At 41.8% G+C, this 18947-nt stretch overlaps 1 protein-coding gene across 5 annotated transcripts in view; it reads left to right on the plus strand.

Annotated features, from left to right (window-relative positions):
• The window catches only part of PIGN (phosphatidylinositol glycan anchor biosynthesis class N), a 162044-nt gene that overhangs the window by 13489 nt on the left and 129608 nt on the right, over positions 1-18947 (plus strand). For 3 of the 5 annotated variants that reach the window (XR_016441351.1, XR_016441352.1, XM_090039316.1), the window contains exons 2-3: positions 9458-9717; positions 17184-17305. Coding sequence is in view for 3 of the 5 variants with exons in the window: in XM_090039316.1 (XP_089895442.1) it covers positions 9491-9717; positions 17184-17305 (349 nt within the window). In the remaining 2 variants the exon portion in view is untranslated. Of the gene's footprint in view, positions 1-6656; positions 9216-9457; positions 9718-17183; positions 17306-18947 lie in introns of those variants that run through there. The other 2 variants (XM_090039317.1, XM_090039319.1) reach the window with 2 other exon arrangements.

Here is an 18947-nt window from a genome sequence, read left to right on the forward strand (position 1 = left end):
TGCACTAGGACCCCCTCTCCCCACCACTTCCCAACCCAACTCATCCTAAGTTTTTTGTCTGGCAACAAGGAGGACAAACAAGATAAGAGTCATGTTGTGGCCTAAGGACCAGTAAGCCTCCTGGCCTGGCTGTGACACCAACTATTTCTATGGCTTTAGCCAAGCAAAGCATTTTTGTCCATTTTTTCCTTGTGGAATGAAACTGATTAACGTCTGCATCACTGTGGGTTTGTGAAGTGCTGCTGTATGTGGTCTAAAACTCACCAGTTTGAGAGACCCCACACCTGATGGGGCTCTGGATCCTGGCTACACATAAGGACCAAGAGCTTTGTGCGAGCCCAGGTTTTTCTTGCACCCCATAGCATTGGAGAATATGGCAGCTGCAATCCCATGGCTTGGAAGTTGCACCCCTGTGGTTGGCAACCCTGTCAGCTGGTGGGCTCGCAGCCCCAGGGAAGACCCTGCTGCACATGGAAGTTAAAGCTCAATAGCAACCAGTTCTAAAGGTGGTACACATTTTCGAAGTCTAACTTTATAGCTGGTTGGAGCTTTTTCTTATGCGTTAGCTACTTTGCATGTGTAGCTGGTCTCAGCATAATTGTAGAATTAACCAGTTAATTGGGTGGTCCCTGTAACAGGTAGAGGGGGTCTAAAGCTCATTTTACCAGGAGGTTGTTTCTGCATTGAAAGACAAAAGTGAGTGCTAGGACCTTGGAGAGCAACAGTTTGTGGTTCACATGTACATGGTTTTGAAACTTATACATGCAGTTCAGTGAATCTCGTGCTAAAAAGTGCTGTAGCTCTGTTTTTGTTCTCTCCTTTAAGGCACCATTTAAAAAAAAAACTAAAAAAAATAGTGTACATTCATTGCAGAAGGCTGCAGTACACTATTTCTCTGGTCTATTAGGCTTTCATTCATCACCCTGTATATTTTGAATTCAGCTTATTTATGCAATTTGTAGATTGCGTTTTAAATAATACTTTTCCTCTGACTGGGAGAATTAAAACTAAAACTAGACCAGTGTTGGCACTAAAATACACTGTCTAAAGGGGAGCTGTGTGAAAAGCCATTTGTTTGGTTAGCTATTACTGTTTCCATTATGTTGGTTGAGGTCCTTAATGTGCAAAGAGTTCTTTCTCGCAGTCCTTTCTGTTTAGTATTGACAATGTTATGAAATCACTGTTAAGATTTAAATGCAAGACACTGTGCGAGAAAGCTAACAAATGGCTTACTTTTAAGTACTCATACTTGGTAATAACTTAAATCTTAGTAGGAAAATGTGATTAAAATCAGACACTGATTTTTGTATTTCAGTTCTGTTTTTAAAGCTTTAATTTCTCATTACCGTCTGCCCCCACCCCCCAACTAGTTTGTTAATTTCTGCATATACAAGCTTTTCCCCAGATTTTTAGGAGGCAGTCATTCTTAAATGATTGTAAGGCAAGTGTAACAGGGAACCCTAGCCTTGTTACTAGAAAACAGGGCAGCCCCTTTAAGAACTGAGTTTTCAGAGCACAGCCTGCCAGCAGAGCAGGGGTTAAAGGGTAGCCCTGCAAGCCTATCAGCTGACTGGGGCTATCACATGACCAGGAGAGAGCTGTAAAAGCTGTAGGTTATGCTACCCCAGGGGGATGGCCAACCCAGGTTGTGGCAGAGCTTGTGGCTGGAAGAAAACAGCTGTGCAGGCCAGGGCACAGGATAGAGCAACCCAGAGAGAAAGAGATGTGAGGTTAGCAGGCAGGGCCAGGTTAATGTATAGGCAAGCTGTGCCTGAGGCCCCAAGTGAAGAAGGGGCCCAGTTGTGCTTATTTTATGTATTAAAATTATTGAGTGAAAAAAGTAATATAAATATACATTATTAAGCAGGGGCCCATGAGCTTGTTTGTCTAAGACCCTCTAAAGGGTTAATCTCACCCTCTAAGCAGGCACACTGCCTCTATTATTTTTCTTCTTTGTTACAGCTGAGGGGCTTAACATTTGTTGTAGTTTAAACCAGTGGTTTGTGTTAGGAGTATATGGGAGGTTTTTGGAGGTCCCACTAGTGCCCAACACGCACATGACTGTCTTGAGCCCTGCCAGGGTCAGGCTCAAGGTTTGAGCAGTTATTGAGCCTGCAATAGACAGAGAGAAGGCTAGGTGGCAGCCACACAGGGGCCTAGGGCTCAGCAGACAGGTCAGAGGCCCAGTATAAATGTGAGCTAGAGCCTCAAAGCCAGCCCCAATTCAGTGGGGCTGGCTTTGAGGCTAAAGCGGCAGAGGCTGGGGAGGCTGAAATTTACAGTAATGACAGCAGCATCTGCAAGGCATGGGGCATGGCATAGGGATGGTATGGAGCCATGCAATTATCTCTAAAAGCAGGAGCTCCCCACCCCCTCTGGGTGTTTTTTGGAGTGAAGACCAGAGCCGGGAAACCCTGGGGCAGCCTCCCCTTTGAGAACCAGAAGGAACATCGAGACGTGGCAGAAAAGTGAAGGGGAGACTGTTCCCAGAAGTGAGTTGGAATAAGTGGGACTCTGGGGTGGCTCCAGGGGTTTTCAACTGCCCTGGGGATGGTGCCCTGTTACAGCAAGGTATGCCAAAATTTTGTTATTTTTATTTTATTTTATTGTACCTACTCTTACAAGAGGGTTAGATGGATACATGAGTGCCCTTGGGGTTACTTCATATTTATACCCTTCCACCATGTGTGGTTTGTTCATGTTTGCTCTTTTCCTCAACTCTGCTCCCCATTTAAAGGGAGGAGCTTTGCCACTTGATTTCTTCTTCTGTAAGTGGACTCCAGCTGCCTCCTTTCTGCTCTGCTTTACATTACCGCAGTCTAGCCTGTAGAGAACAAAGGAGATCCAGCATCAGGCTACTCAGCTCATATTGTTATATTTGTTTTAGTACTGTTGGGTTAGGAGGGTGGAGATGATATCTTGGGTGCTGGTGTGAAGAAGTGGCTAGTAAAATACTAAATACATAAAAGGAACACAAGCTGATCTTAAGTGGCTCTGTGGTGCTGAAGAGAGTCCATGATTTGTAGGAAAAGAATTCTGGACATTGCCAGAGAATGCAAGCTGAAGCAGAAGACTCTCAGGAAAAGGTGTACAGGAATTATTGGTTTGGTCTGTCTTACATTTTTATCTCTAAACAGTAATTGTGATGAAGACTCTGTGCAAAACCCATCTCTGTATTACATACTACTCCAGTCACAAATTCCAATTAGGTTTTCACCCTGTTGTGACTAAATGTTGCCAAGGTTCCTCCATGCTGCTTTAATGTAGTCCATCCTTGAAGGAAGTACCCATTGCATGTTGTCACCTTCAGTTGCCTTGTTGCTAGTGTTGGTCTCAAGTCACATGAGTGGGCGAATTGCAGAGTCCATCAGAAACTAGGGATTTATATGACATTAATAGCAGGGATTAGGGAAAACCCACCAAGTTGCCTTCTTCAAGGATTTCAACAACAACAACAAAAAGTTCAGGAGGGCAAGTCTCAAGGCTGCTCTGGTATTTTATGACCTAAAAGGCAGAAAGACTGATAGCCTTGTTTATCCCTTGGAAATTTTGCAGGGAAGTTAGTTATGCAGGATTATCCTGATAGTCAGTGATATTAAAAAAGAATATTTAATTCTCTGAGCATTTTGCCTCAGGTATAGCTGTGCATTGCTAACCCACATTTAAAATTTAAAACAGATGCCATTTGTTGTGGTATTATGCAAAATATTCAATGAAAATGTTGAACATGAATACTTTTAAGCAGATGGCCTGAGTCTCAAAAGCACGTTTAAATGTAAAAGCAAATGGAAATACTATGCTTGCAGTTTAATTGTGTTATAGTCTGCATATCATGCTTCAATTCAGTAAGAAAAAGGGGTTTCTAAAGGGAGGAAGAAAAGGGATTTGATCATCTCGCTGCTAATCATAGCACAGCTCAGTGTTGAGTAGCTAAGATGAATTTCAATATAGCACATTGGGATTTGGCATACAGATGGTAGAGGAGGTTAATTTGGGGCTTGCCTGGCAGGTATGTTTTATAAATTCAGTTGGACTGTCAACAGGCTTGTACTTGTTTACCCCGTGAATCAATGAATTGTGTGATTTTTTTTTTTTCTTTTTTTAATAGTATTAGGAGGCAAAATTTAAGCAAATTAATTCCAAAGCAGCATTTTGACATTCAAGTGGTACACAAAGCCTTCATGGTATGTAATTTCCCAGTGCCATGTAAAATCTGTCTCTCCACAGCAAACTTTCTACCACAAGCTGAAATTTCATATATGGACAAATGTTACAATTGCCCTTATGATAGTTGAAATTAAATATGTAATATGGTTTACTTGGAAAATGTCTTTCAACCAGAGAAAATAGGCAATCTTACTTATTTTGATGCTTAAAAGGTTATTTAAATGCATGTTCATTGAAAATGCATTTCCAATAATTCTCTTAATCCTACACAATGGACATATAGTGCTTAGTGGAGCATGATCCTTGCAGAGGAGATGAATCCTGTATTCTGTGCTCTTGTCTTGACCCTTTTAAAATTATCCTTCTTTCCACCCAGCATATTAATTACTAACATTTTAAAGTCTTTTACTCTATATATTAAAACCAGGTAAAAACAGGAAATGTTGTTTTGCACACAGAGTTTTATTGTCCTTTTTTCTAAATGAAGTGAAATGGGGTAACATTTTGAGTGCAGTTTCAAAACTGTAGGATTAGATGTCGATGGCTTTGGGGGGAACTTAGCTTGCATTTTCATTAATCATAAAGCACTCAATTGAGCACAAGGCTGTGGATAAAGGGTCTATGGCAGGTAGTCCTCTGCACACAGGAAATATTGGCCTGGAGCATAAAGGGGCAATGTGGACCATGTCTATAACCTGCTGACAAGAACTTATCTGGAATGAAGAGAACACTCCTGATTCAGATGACTAGCTGACTCATTTTCCACTTCACCCCCCTCTCCAAGCGCTGTATGCTGTGTGAGAGTTAATACACATCTCCTAGCTTTGTGAATATAAATGAGGCACCTGACAGACCTCTGGACTCTTCTATTTATTTTTAATGCCTGGGAATATCAAACTACTCCACTACAGAGTGTGATACCTGAAACACCATGATTACTTTCAACTTCTGTTGGAAAAATTGGTGGATGTGAGGGCACTGGCTATGACACAGTAGTTGCTTAATATGCTCAGAAGATCTTAGAAAAAAAGATCAGAAAAGAAAGGTTAATTAAGAAGATATGGGGAATAAAATAAACCAAGAAGCTGTTTCTTTCTTAGTATTACTCGAGTACTACTTTGCTAAATAGGAAATGTTTTCTTGGTTTAATTTAGACAAAGGAAATACATCTGCCTACTCCAAAAATAATCCAGTTCCAAAATTTTAACCTCCACACTGTCTGACATAATGGTCTTGACTCTATTTTATAACCTGGTTCTCCACTCTAATCATCCAGGATGACAGCCAGCTCCAGTCTCCATACTGGTTTGCTCCAGTTACCTACATAAAAAGAGTTTTTGGTGTTCCCGGTTTCTCTAAGACATTTTTGTAGTGAAATGTCTATGGCATGGCCCACTGAGGATACAGGAACCTTTTTGATACCTGTCTTTCAAAGCCTTAACAACCCATCTTGGAGACTTTTAAAAAACTGGTGTCTGATGTGCTATACCAGTTGCTGCTCATTGAGTAAGTTAGTTTTACATCACTGGGCAGAAACTTTCTAAAATATGCTCCTACCCCTTTTCTCTTGAATGTTAGCTTTGACAGATGTGTCCAGCCTGTCACAAGGGGATTCAGTCAGGTCTTGCAGGGAACTTGTTGAAAATGCCACATCCTTGAAAATGCCACATACCACTCAAGAGCCTGCTTTCCAGTTCTGGAGATGAGACACTGCAGATTTTTGCAACTCCTTGAGAACTGGAATGTCTTAATTCTGTGTGATCTGGCTGACATTATCCCAGGTTTTATTCCCTTTTTGCTTATGGCAAGTGCTGAGATTTCATCCTGCAGGTTCGCTGTTGCTTATTAAGATTGCCTGTTGAACTCTGTAGTTTTATTGGTTTTTTTTTTTTTTCCGTTTTGGTGCCTTAATGTACATCCCTTTCTCTTGAGTCTGTTTGGGCATACAGACCCAAAGACCGAAGTTGTGGGTTAACGATGTACAGCTCATGGTCCAGTTCTGGCTTGCTAACTAGTGTTTTGGCTCTCTAGGCTGGATAATGGTAGCAGGGACATGGCAGCAGCAGTAGCCTGGCTTTGGACCTAGCTCCATTCATTCAGCCTACTGCTGTTGAGAGGTTGCTAACCCTTAAGTGACTTTTCCCCCCTATTTCTTCACAGTGTTCTTTCATGTTCTCCATTTTTATATACAAATATCAGTACATTTCCCATAAATGTAAAGGGTTCTGAATGCACTATTTATCATAGCTTCCTGTAGGTGTCAGTAGTGGTATTTAATTATGTGGCTTTTGCCCAGTAGCACAAAAACAATCTGTGAACAGCTGTGGTGTACCTGTTAACTTGATTTGCCTGAAGTGAATATCTTTCTATCAGAAACACTTCTGTTGGCAGGGATCTCTCCCATACCAGAGAAACAAGCCCAAACTTAAGTGATTAGGTCAAAACTTACAAGGAAAGAGGAGATATCCAGCCATTTCTTTTAATTTTAATCCTGCTCAGATGTTGTGAACTGAAGATGGGACTTTGTTATTACTGCGTTTGTTTGGTTTAGATGCTGAAAGAATTAAAAAGAAGATAAAATCTGAGGTTTTTATTGTTCACCAAGACCAAGGGAGAAGAGCTCCATCATTAGTGATCAATTTATGTGCTCTGGTGGGTGAGAATTGCAGTGAGGATGAATGCTTTGAATGGCTATAATGTAGAGTCTCTTTGGGTAGGAACAGATGATGCCTTTGTGCTGCCATAAATTTTTTTATGACAGCAAAGTGATAGGAAATAGATGTTCCTACCTCTTTTCATGCCACAAATGCCCAAAAGGTAGTGACAGAATGATAGAAGAGAGTAATTTGTGCCACTTCATTATAGTGCAGGTCTGTTTACTTATGGTAGGAGAGCATGGGCATCTCAGAGCTGTCTGCACTCTCCAGCGGCTTGAAGGGCCTGATTCTGGGCATGCCAGGAATTCCCAGGCAGAATCAGGCCACTCAAGCCCTTGGAGTACTTGCCTTGCTTACCAGGGTACGCCCCTGGGATCTCTAGGTACATGTCTGGGTAAGTGGGGTAATGGTTTTCCTGCTCACTGAGACATGTCCCTGGGATGTTAGGGATGTCTCCCAGCAAAGCAGGGAAACCTCTGACCAGTGCTTCACATGTAGGCATGGGTCAGCACAGGTCCTGGCAAGAGGGCATGGAGTAGCAGGAACTGAGGAATTCCTGGTGCCGTGTGCTTCCATGCTAGAAGGTGTGCCAATCTATCTTCACATGGAGGCACAGATCTCTTGGCATGGAAGCATGTAGTACTAGAGATTCCCCTGAACCCGAGCTTCCATGGGTCCTGACAAGGAGGAGCAGGGCAGCAAGGAACATGGGCAATCCCTGGGCAAAGGGAACGTATCATCCATACCCTGCATTGGGCCATGTGTGTTCGTGCGGTAAAGTGAGGGCCAGGCTATAAAAACACATCGAAAGATGCACTTAGCTTGACAGGTTTTCTTTTCCTCTTAACTATTAAGTAACTAACTGTATTGACATTGAACAACATACTATAATGTAACCTGTACTCGGACTATTCTCCCACTGGCTGGTTTGTTTGAGTAAGGATCATAGGGTGTCTAGCTTGTTGAGTAAGCGTCATAGGGTGTGTAGCTTGTTGAGGAATCAACTGCTGAGGTTTCCTTGACAGGCATTTCCTTACTAGACAGATGAGGATAGGATTGGTTCTCTAAGCCTAATTACTGAAAACAGAAAAAAGGGAATTTTTTTTCCCCCCTTATGACCTTATGACCTTGTAGACTTTGGAACAAATACTTTCTTTCTGCTGTGGTTGCAGAAATTTAAGTTTCTGTTCAGTAGTGACAGTTGAATTGTACCTGGATCAGTGAGGAAGGGTAAGGGTGAGAGATGGATTTAATTTATCTTTCTGGAAATTGCTTGTAATTGGCAGCTCTTAACCGGTTGGGGTCCTTAAAGCTGGAGTAACTCAAGATTTGTCTACTTGCAGAAGTGCACTGATTCACAAGTCCTAATTAAATTATCTACTAGTTAGAAATGCTGGGGAAGGATCTTGATTCAATAAAACTGTTTAAGGTAATGGTGACTATGCACTGAAGAGCTTTCCTGAGCTCAGGCAAATACTGAATAATTTCCCTGAGGTATAAAATAAATATAAGATCAGGTATGTATGTGAGAGAGGGAGGGAGAGAGGGCCCAGTATTGTAGATTAAAATAAAGGCAGGGTGACAAGCAGTGAGAAGTGGCATGAGCCGCATATATTGAACAGTTTTAATGTGGACTGGTAACTAGATGCACTGTGCGCAAGTCATTGCTTGTATAGTGTAATTAAACCATGATTACAAAATAAAAGCATTTAAACGAATTAATCATGGGGATCATTATCTTCTGACTAGACAAAAATAAAGTTCTAGCATTTTTCATGCTTGCTAAGCCAGGGTCTAGATTGGAAGAGACCTGAGGGGATCAATGTAATGTAAAAATGTAGTTGTTTGCTAATTTAACTTCTTTTGATTTACATTCTTCTACTTTGCCAGCCTCTGGGAATGTGCAGCAGTAAATGTATGATTAGAATAAGATCTGCCTTCATTGTGGCCTTTTGCCTTCTCCATTTGAAGCATTTAAAGTGTTGGAGGCCCTGAATTCAATTTGATGACATGTCTCTGAGTGTCTTTCAGTGCTTTGATTTCACAGTTTTAACTTGTCTAAACTTTTTTTTTTTTTTGAGTGTTCCTGTGTAGACATTGAGGCTTTCAATAGCTATTTACTTCCAGGTTCCTTTGTCTCTCCTAAACTGCAAAGGTCAGCATGCCTGCACAGCCAGCCAGCCAAGAGAGGGTAGTATGCTTTTGCAAGCCTGCATGACACCTGACTCTGCTGTCACAGAAGGAGTTTAAAAATGCCTACTGAAAATGATGGGAACTGCCTTGGGTTGGTATTCTGCGTGATCATCCACAAGTACATTTGCAATATTTTTTTACCGTAAGATGAGCTGCAAGGAGAAATACCAACAGCTTGACTGATCATGATATTTCAGGGTAACTTTTTAATGATCTATAACTCACAGCTGAAGGTTTTACTATTTCTTCTTTTACTACTTCTCTTTTTCCTTCCAATTATTTGGCTATTTTTAGGTTGAAGTTTTCTGAGGTGAATAGAGGACTAAAAAATTAGGATTTAGAATAGAAGCTGGCTACATATCTTACCATGATACAGTCTGAAGATATTAAGCTGAGTAAGATGTATCTGACTATCTCTCTTTGCTTTTCCCCCTCCTCAGTGTTGGACTTCCCTTTGAGAGCCACCTGCCACCATGAATTTACGACTCTTCATAGTTGCTGGTCTCCTCATGCACTGTGTGTTCTTGGCCTCTATTTTTGACATCTACTTCACTTCTCCTTTGGTTCATGGCATGACTCCTCACTATAATCCCTTGCCACCACCTGCAAAACGACTAGTGCTCTTTGTTGCGGATGGTCTGCGGGCAGACTCGTTATATGAACTTGAGGAGGATGGTAGTCCTAGAGCACCTTATCTTAGGTAAGCTTGTTAGAAGACATACTTGTTCTGGAAGTTTGTCATAGTGCAAATTGACCGTTAGACCTCTCACAGAAGTGTTTATCTTGGGAACAGGAGGAACAATCTCAGAAACACAGTAACCTATACCCAAATCCTCTGATTTTGAGGGTGAGGTATTTGTTGCAGAATAATGCTTTACAAATGTGAATGGAAATCATCATAGTTGTGAAGAAAACTATTAGACCAAATGTATATTGATGCAGTATTGTTACCTTGAAATAGAGCTCTAAGCTTCCTCTGTCTCAATTGCATGTTGACTCTGAAGCCTAATTACTGACTATTTTTAATGGTTTTTCCTCTTTATTTTTTTAAACAGGAATATTTGATGTGCTTATCCTGCAGTTCAGAACAGTCCCTTGGGGTTTCTCTTCATCCAGATGCTAAAAGTTTGAGCTTCCCATACCTGTGTCTTGTGTATCAACCTTTTTCAGGCAAATTTTAAACTTAATGTGGGGGCAACACTAGACTGAATGTTAATCACAGTAAACTTCTAGTGTATCATAATTTACCTGAAGCTTTTATGGAGCTTTGCAGACTTACCTGTAGCTGACTCCCATTGGCTGTTCTTGAAAGGTGTTGACTCCCATTGGAAGCTTTATGCTACACTAGAAGAAGGCTTTCCCATAAACAGTAACATCTTCCCTGATCTGGGATGACTGCCTTCCATATCAGTGCATTCCTTACACATTTGAAAAATTGCCAAATATGACTATAGTTTTTTGGTATGGATATAATCTGCTACCAATAATCCAATGCAAAGAGCTATCATGAGTGGCTTTTGCCCTTGGAGAACTTGTCCTGATTCAGAACAGTGAGATGCTGTTGAAATATTCTGTCTCATTAGTACAGCTTAATCATACAGTGAGATAGCATCTAGCCTATCTTTTCCCCTTTCAGTTTCTAGTAGATTTTGTTCCTCTGCATTAAGCATTTGGGAAGAAAGGATTCCCAGATCCATCCTTTCTAACATTGGGAAGCTTGCCCTTTTGCTGTCTCTGCTTCCGTGGTTTGTGGAGTGACAGAAGACTCAATTTGTTAGCGTAGTCAATCAGGTACATTTCTCAAGCACTGAATTTTTGTTAGGGTTTTCTTCTTCCTGTTGATTGGGTAAGACACCAAAAGGTCAGAGGACAGCATAAAATATCAGTGAATTTATTAGCATGGCCTCTAGAGGTGTTAGTAGGAAGGAAAAAACATGTAGCATTTTCTGCCTTTGAAAAATGCTCCCAAGAGATCTTTTCAGTGCTGTTGCGTACACTTCTGTCACTCAAATGGGACCTGGAACTTCTCCCTTCTACAAGCCCCTGAACTATCTTGTTAAATGTGTTCTGTAAAATAAATCAATAAGATCAGATATTGGCTGCTGGCACCGATATTTTGTTGTTACTTGGGCAGGATCTCCGTGTTCCAGCTTTTATGCCTGTCTATGATATCAAATTACGCAGTTTATACTAAGGAGTACTTCTTCAGCTGAGCACTTGGCATTATCCCCACTACTGTAACAGGCTGTGCAGCAGCAAGACTGCTTATCTTGTCCATGTGGAACACTTCAGAAGCTATTGTTTAATGAGGGAGATTATTTTTAGTGAGCAAGAACTATTCTGATAGTGATGTGCTAGAAGTGGCAGCAGAGTTTTTTTGTAGACAATTAAAATGAATAATAATTATAATCCACGGTGCTTGGAACAGCCTGCTGACCAGTATATGCCAGGCTCCCTGTGGTTTCCTCTTCAGAAAATCTTGAAATCTGTTTGTTCAGTAGTGTACCTTAGCTGCCAGAGAGATTTTTCTGACTACTTTTTGTGGTTTTGCTTTCTAGGAAGTATAGGGAAGGGATTCTTTTTTCAGTTTGCTGGCATCCTATATCTACAGTAAATTAACTTAGATGTTGCAGTCATCATCTTTGTTTTTCTGGGTTGCTTATACCTGTGTGGCTAAGGGGGACTTATCTATTGGTGGAAGTACTTATTAGCTAATAATTTTAAAGTGAACATGTGGAAAGGCAAGTCCTGTTTCAGCTATATTTTCTTTGACTTGTATTTAGCATTGCTTGAGGTAGGATCTCAAAAACAGATAAGGAGTCATGTTTAAATGCAGTTGAAACTGGGTTCTAGTTAAACTAATTTTGTAATTGGGTTGCTTGCTGACTGCATATAAGGCCTTACCTCTTTGTAGAACCATTTCCTTTAGAAAGAAAAACACCCTGGGGAAAAAAAACACCTTTATGCTAACAATTTGCTTCAGTCATACTCTCCAGATGAAGCATATTTAGAAACACATTTTAGCAGGAATTAAGCTTAAAAAAATGTAAAACCCCTTAAAAAATCTTGTCTTAGTTCCAAACTAGATGAGACCCTGACTAATCATTAGCATAAACAACCCAGGGAGCAAAATCTAGGCTTCCTAACCTTTTGGAGCAGTACCCTCTTCCCTGAAGCTGTTCTCCCTCCTTCTGGCCCCATGTATTCCTCTCTGCCCCATGGCTCATCTTCAGAAGGAGGGATGGAAGGTGCTCTCAGCTCTGCCTGGCTTATAGTGTGTTGCTTGGGTCACTTTGCTACAAAGTGGGAGGTGTCAGTTTAAACCACAGATGCATCTCGAGCAGGTCCAGGGAGGTGATCCTCCCCCTCTATGCGGCACTGGTCAGGCCGCAGCTGGAGTACTGCGTCCAGTTCTGGGCGCCACACTTCAAGAGGGACGTGGACGATATGGAAAGAGTCCAGAGGAGGGCCACTCGTATGATCAGGGGTCAGCAGGGCAAGCCTTATGAGGAGAGGCTACGGGACCTGAACCTGTTTAGCCTCCACAAGAGAAGGTTAAGGGGGGACCTTGTGGCCTGCTACAAACTGGTCAGGGGGGATCAGCAGGTATTGGGGGAGTCCCTGTTCCCCCGTGCGCTGCCAGGAGTGACCAGGAATAACGGTCACAAACTGGCGGAGGATAGGTTTAGATTAGATATTAGGAGGCGCTGCTTCACAGTCAGGGCGGCTAGGGCCTGGAACCGGCTTCCAGGGGAAGTGGTGCAGGCTCCTAGCCTAGGGATTTTTAAAAGGAAGTTAGATGAGCACCTTGCCGGGGTCATCTGACCCCGGTGCTCTTTCCTGCCAAGTCAGGGGGTCGGACTAGATGATCTTCCTAGGTCCCTTCCGACTCTAGCTACTATGAAACTATGAAACCTACTTAGGATGAGGGGAGGGAATCTAGAATTTGTCTAATTTCTTGGCTAGATGTCTGAATTGCTCACCTTTTTAGCAAATATGTGTTTGGGCACTCCTGTAATCTAGATGAACATCTCATCACAGTTGGTGTAGGATCTTGAGAAAATGGAGGTGTATGATATGTAGCTTTGAATTAATACATCCCCGATGCGCAGGATTTCCTGGTGGCTGTTTGTAGACAATTCTGTGTACTCTGGAGATGCATGAAGCTTCCAGTTGTCAGAGCAAGCAACCACTGCATAACCCCTGGCTAGAATAAGATTGGGCTCTGGAGACATACCAGTTTGCCCATGGACTGGCACGAATGGTAAAGCTGAGCCTACTTCTCCCAGAAAAGGACTGCTTCCCTGAGGTGAAGTGCCTTCTTTTGGCTAAATGGCTGTTAAAGGCTTAGACCTCTAGTAGGTCAGGAGGATTTAGACCTTCATGTGTAGCTCTGACTAACAAAGTAGATTTTTTCCCACTCTCTTGTGAAAATAATGGGTTCTCCAGAGCTATTAGATGAACATGATAAATAATATTACTTAAGCAATCAAATAGAAACTAGGGTCCACATAGTTTGCAGACCTATTAGTGAGAATTAACCCCTGTCTCTTAGTTAATTTTCTAATCCCTGTTAAATTTTACTGAAAAAAGATTTCAAAGACTGCCTCAGCTTCCTCCATCAGCCCTCTAGTTCTTTTCTTACATAAAATATTGCTGTTTATCACAAAACAGATATACGCATCCTATTTTTTTCCCAATTACATGATCCAAGACATCAGGTAATGAAGATGAACAGAGGGAAATAGCTGTGTTGCTTGTTCTCTTGCTCAAGTTAATTGTCTCCAGCAGATGCTTATGTCAGAAGATTATCTGAGGCCATTATTCTGTGCTCTGATAATAGAGACTTGATGTAATGGTTCACATGACTGGAGTACTGTCATGGATGGGTATAACCTGTTCAGGAAGGATTGGGGGAAGGTGGGGGTGTCAAGGAGGTGGTGCTATTCTACACAACAGTTTATTCTGAGGCATGGGAGGAAGGTTTGTTGTGAGAGCTTCTAAGTCAAGGTAAGAGGGGAGAACAGTAAGGGTGATGTCATGGTGGGTATCTTCAATAAACCACCAAACCGGGGAGGGGAGGGGGAAATCTCTCTCTCAATAAACAAAGGTCCCATATCATAGGACTTGGTTTTCATGGGGGACTTCAGTTACTGTGATGTCTGTTGGGGGGGGGGTAACAGCTGTGCACAGGCTATCTAGCAAGCTTTTGGCATATTTCAGGTATAACATTTTGATACATGTGGTAGAGAAGCTGACTGGGTGGAGTGAGGGGGTGAGTTCTATTATATTTATGGCTCAGAAATAAGAACAAATTCATCCAATGTCAAGATGGAAGGTCAATTAGGTATCAGTGATCTTGAAAATACAGAATTCAAGGTCCTAAGGAAAGGCATGAAGAAGAGTAGCAGAATAACGATAATGAACTTCAGAAAAGCATATACCAAACTTGGGGAACTGCTGGGCAGGATCCCTGGGGAGTCAAGCTGGGGGTGGGGAATGATTAGTTGTGGTGAGCTTGTTGTTTCTTAAAGAGTCCACATGGAGAGTTCAAGAGAAAGCTATTGTAATGTAAAGAAAGGATAGTAACTGCACCAAGAAGCTTGCCTGGCTAATCAGGAAAGTCTTAAATAAATTGAAACTTAGTCCTTCCAAAAGTAGAACTGTGGCCATGTTACTAGGGATGAGAATTGTGCAGATGTACAGGCAGAAAATTGGAAAGGCTGGTTCTGCAGGCCAAGAAAATCAGATGCAGTGAGCAAGGGATGTAAAAGATGACAAAAAGGGAATCTACAAGTTTGTCAGAAGTAGGAGAAAGACCAAGGAAAATGTAGATCCCTTGCTGAATGTGGAGGGCAGTCCAGCAATGAATGTTGCAGAGAAGGCTGAAGTATAATGTCCTCTTTTTACCTCAATTTTCGCAAATAAGGCTAGTTATCAGATGATGAGCACAGGTGCCAGCAAGGTAGGGGAGGAGCTAAGCAGCTGAAGGCAGTGGAAGAACAGCTTATGATCATTTTAGAAAAGTGTTTTTGAAAGTAGGGCCAGGTGAGATGCATCCAAGAATGGTCAAGGAATTGGTTGGAGTAATTGCAGAGCCATTGGCTGTTTTCTTTGACAGCTTGTAGGGGTGAGTAAGGTCCTAGATGACTATATAAGAGCAAGTATAGTATCTATATTTTTAAAAAGGGAAAGGGGAAGTTCAGGGGAATTACAGGTGGCACAGTCTGACCTTGATAACAGGAAAGATTATGAAGTAAGTCATGCAGAAATCTCTATTTCTAAGTGTCTGGAGGAGAACCAGGTGCTCAGGAATAGCCAGCATGGATTCACCAAGAGCACGTTATGCCTGCCCAACTTGATTTCCTTCTTTGACAAGGTGATAAACTCTGGCTGCGTGGAGAGCAGTAGATGTGATACCTCAACTTCAGCAAGGTTCTTGTCACAATCTTTCATGACATGACATTCTCAGTTGTAAGTTAAGGAAATATAGTCTAGATGAAAGTACAAGGAAGTGGATACGTAACTGGTTTGATGATTCTATCTAAATGAGTAGTCATCAATGGCTCCATGATTCCTTTGGAGGATGTATTGAAGAGGGCAACCCAGAACTGTGTCCAGTTTTGAGCCCCACACTTCAAGAAGAACATGAACAGTTTGGAAAGAGCTCAGCACAGGGCAACAAAAACAACTAGGGCTTGGGAAACTAGACTTATGAGAGAAGGCTGAAAGAACTAGGATTATTTAGTCTGGAGAAGAGAAGACTCAGGTGGGGATTTGATGAGTCTTCAAATACCCGAAGGGCGATTATAGAGAGTAGTTAGGGAGAGGTCCTGAGTCAGGTACCTTTGGATATGGACTGAGCAGACAAGCAGATGGAGAAAAATACTACCACACTCACTCCTGTTCCCCTGCCTCTCACTCAGAAGAGCACTCCCACTCTTCCCAGCCCAGCCTTGCTTCCCAACCCCAATTCAATTCCTCCATTAAAAAAACTGTTCATCTTGGATCCTTTCTCATTCTCATTTTCTCTTACCCAGGAGATTCCCCTCCTCTCTCCTCTAATATCTTACTGAAACCAATACCTCCACTCTCACAGGGAGGCTATGACTGTCCCCAAAATCCACCTATTTCCACCAACAAATTGGTTTCTTTCCTTAAGAGAAAGGGGGTGTGGTGATGTTGGCTGCCCACGTTTTCTCCCCCCCCCCCAAGAGGCTACAGTCGGCAGCTGCTTTAGGATCTCACAGGAGGAGCAGCAGAGGAATGATTATAAAGAGGATGGAGATAAGCCATGCTCTGTGGTTGCAGGGGAAAGAGAAATGATTTTAAATTTCTACAAAGGGAAATTTGGGTTGGAGATTAGGAAGAATTTTCTGACTCTGAGGGTTTTTTAAGTCTTGGAACAGGCTACCCAGAGAGGTTATGGAATTTCCATTCTTGGAAGTTTAAGAGCAGGTTAGAGAAATACTTGGCTGTGATGGTTTAGTCAGAGCTGAGTCTGCCTTGAGCAAGGGGTTGGGCTAGATGACCTCCTGAGGTCCCTTCCAACCCTACTTTCTCTATGATTTCTAAGTAAATAATATATACAGGGGTGAATCCACTTAATGAATGTTCATGTTTTCAGGGGATGAAAGGCTTGCCTCAAGTTGCCCATATTGTTCAAATGATTTCTTCCTAATAGCTCTACATTTTTACTTTTAGTCGCATTGTGAATTTTAATTCAAAGTTTTAATCCAGATGAAGGGAAAAGGTTGTTGCAAGAGCTCACCGTAACTGGACTTTTCATACATTTGTAGGTGGGGAGTAGAATTTACTTTGGAAATTTGCAAGTCTAATTGAAAAAACAAAGAAAAGCACAAGTTAGACTTCAAGATTCTCAGGGAATGAAGAAGTAGAAACAGTGTTTGTATATCGTAACAGCAATTAATTTCTTCAAAACCATGACTACAATAAGCATTACGCTTGCATTATGTTACCTTATGGCAACTGCTTAACGGTTAACCTTCTGTTAATATCGTTGTTTAACAGCTGTAGTGTAAAATTGATCAAAACTTCTGGATTTAAATTCCTTGCTGATGGCATTTAGTTGTCACTTTTTAAATCTATGAGTCTCTCAACACCCATCTACACAATATTTACATGAATTTATTATATGTTTTTCAGGAATATTATAGAGGAGAAAGGGTGCTGGGGAATATCTCATACCCGTGTCCCAACAGAATCTAGACCAGGACATGTTGCCCTTATAGCTGGATTTTATGAAGATGTCAGTGCAGTTGCTAAAGGTATGCAAGTATCAAGTCTTAATGCGTATTGGATATTATCCTCCAAAACCAAGCCATTAGGGGGTTGTGATGGGGTTCACATTGGATGTAAGCACACTTTTGTGGAATCTCCCCCTAGTCATATTTATAGACAGAAGCACAGGGCACTAAGAAACTAATAACAGCCTGGACATTTGAGACGATCTAGTGAATTCAAGATTGCTGTAGAAATCTTGAAACTAATGGCTCCAAATTGGTTTTACCAGTTACACCAATGAATGGGGTACAGTTACATTATAAAGTACTGTGGGATTAAGGAATTCTTAAGCACATAATCAGGTTATACACTTTAACTGATATGTAGGTAATTGGTATGGGGTTTTTTAGAAAGTAAGCAATAAGTCAAAAGATTGAGATGGGTGGTGTTATGTAGCTTAGCTAATTATGCACTTGTTTGATATGTTTGCAGAGTACATTGAAAATAAAAATATTTGCAATATTTGATAAATGTAAGGATCCTAGCACACATACCACGAATAGTAACAGTGCTAAATAAGCATCTAACTTAAGATACCATAAAATGGTAAACCAGCCATAAAAATAGTCCACATTTAATGTTGAATATTTTAAAGCTGGTTTGTATGGCACCTTAAATTGAAATGCCTCCTCTTCACATGCAGGTAAAGGTGTGATTGGATCTAATGCATGAGCCCCACAATTGTGCCTCCTGCTATGCCACACATTCATGGCAAGAGGCTCGATTATGGGATAATGCATTAGTTCGCATCATGTCTTATTGCCTGTGTACAGGAAGCTGTGGGGTCTCTGGGTCCTGGATGACATGAACCACAGATGGGAGCCAGAGCCCCAGAGGTGCAGGTCTCTTCATCCTGGATGTGGGCACCCCCAAGCCTTGGGGGGGTCATGGCAGCTGAGATCCCCGGGGCTCAGGGGTTGCTTCCCTATGACTGGGAGGCTGGTCAGCTGATAGGGCTCCCAGCCACAGAGAAGATCCCGGTACATGTGCAAATTAAAGCTTCATAGCAACCAGGTATAAAATTAGTGCACTTTTTCAAGGTCTAACTTTATAGCTGGTTAGAGCTTTTTCTCATGTGATAGCTACTTTTCATGTGTAGCTGGTCTCAAGGTAATTGCGCCGTTAACCAGTGAATTGTGTGATACCTGTAATGTGTAGAGGGGGGGCAAAGTGTAGCATATCTAAACACTGGGGCTGTCTGGGGCCAATGCCCAACAAACAGCTAATTGTTGCCTCAGGTCTTCAACTGGCCTGGGGCTGCCCCAGGGCTGATGATGGTGATCAGCATATTGTTGGTACCAGCCACCAGGGCAGCCCTGGCTCTGCCAGCTGAGGTCTCCTCCCTTCCAGGGAGCTTAAACCCCATGCTTGGTAGTTACTCAATTTGCATCTGTCCACAGTCGCAACAGCAAATATATTACCAATTTCATTGTTGGAAAATTAAATCAATTTGCTTGAAAAAATGTAGAGATGTAGTTAGCCATGTTAGTCTGAAGTTAGTCTCTTAGGTACTGTCCTGCCCTGCCTTCTGTTTGAAAAAAATGTGTGTGTGCTGGGAGAGCTCTTTCTTTTTCTCAAAAGCCTGGGTGTCTGAACCTCCCGCATGATAGGAAAGCTGCTTGTTGT

Source organism: Crocodylus siamensis, chromosome 3 (genome assembly GCF_052110815.1).
Source record: "Crocodylus siamensis isolate JL-2025a chromosome 3, ASM5211081v1, whole genome shotgun sequence".
NCBI lineage: Eukaryota > Metazoa > Chordata > Crocodylia > Crocodylidae > Crocodylus > Crocodylus siamensis.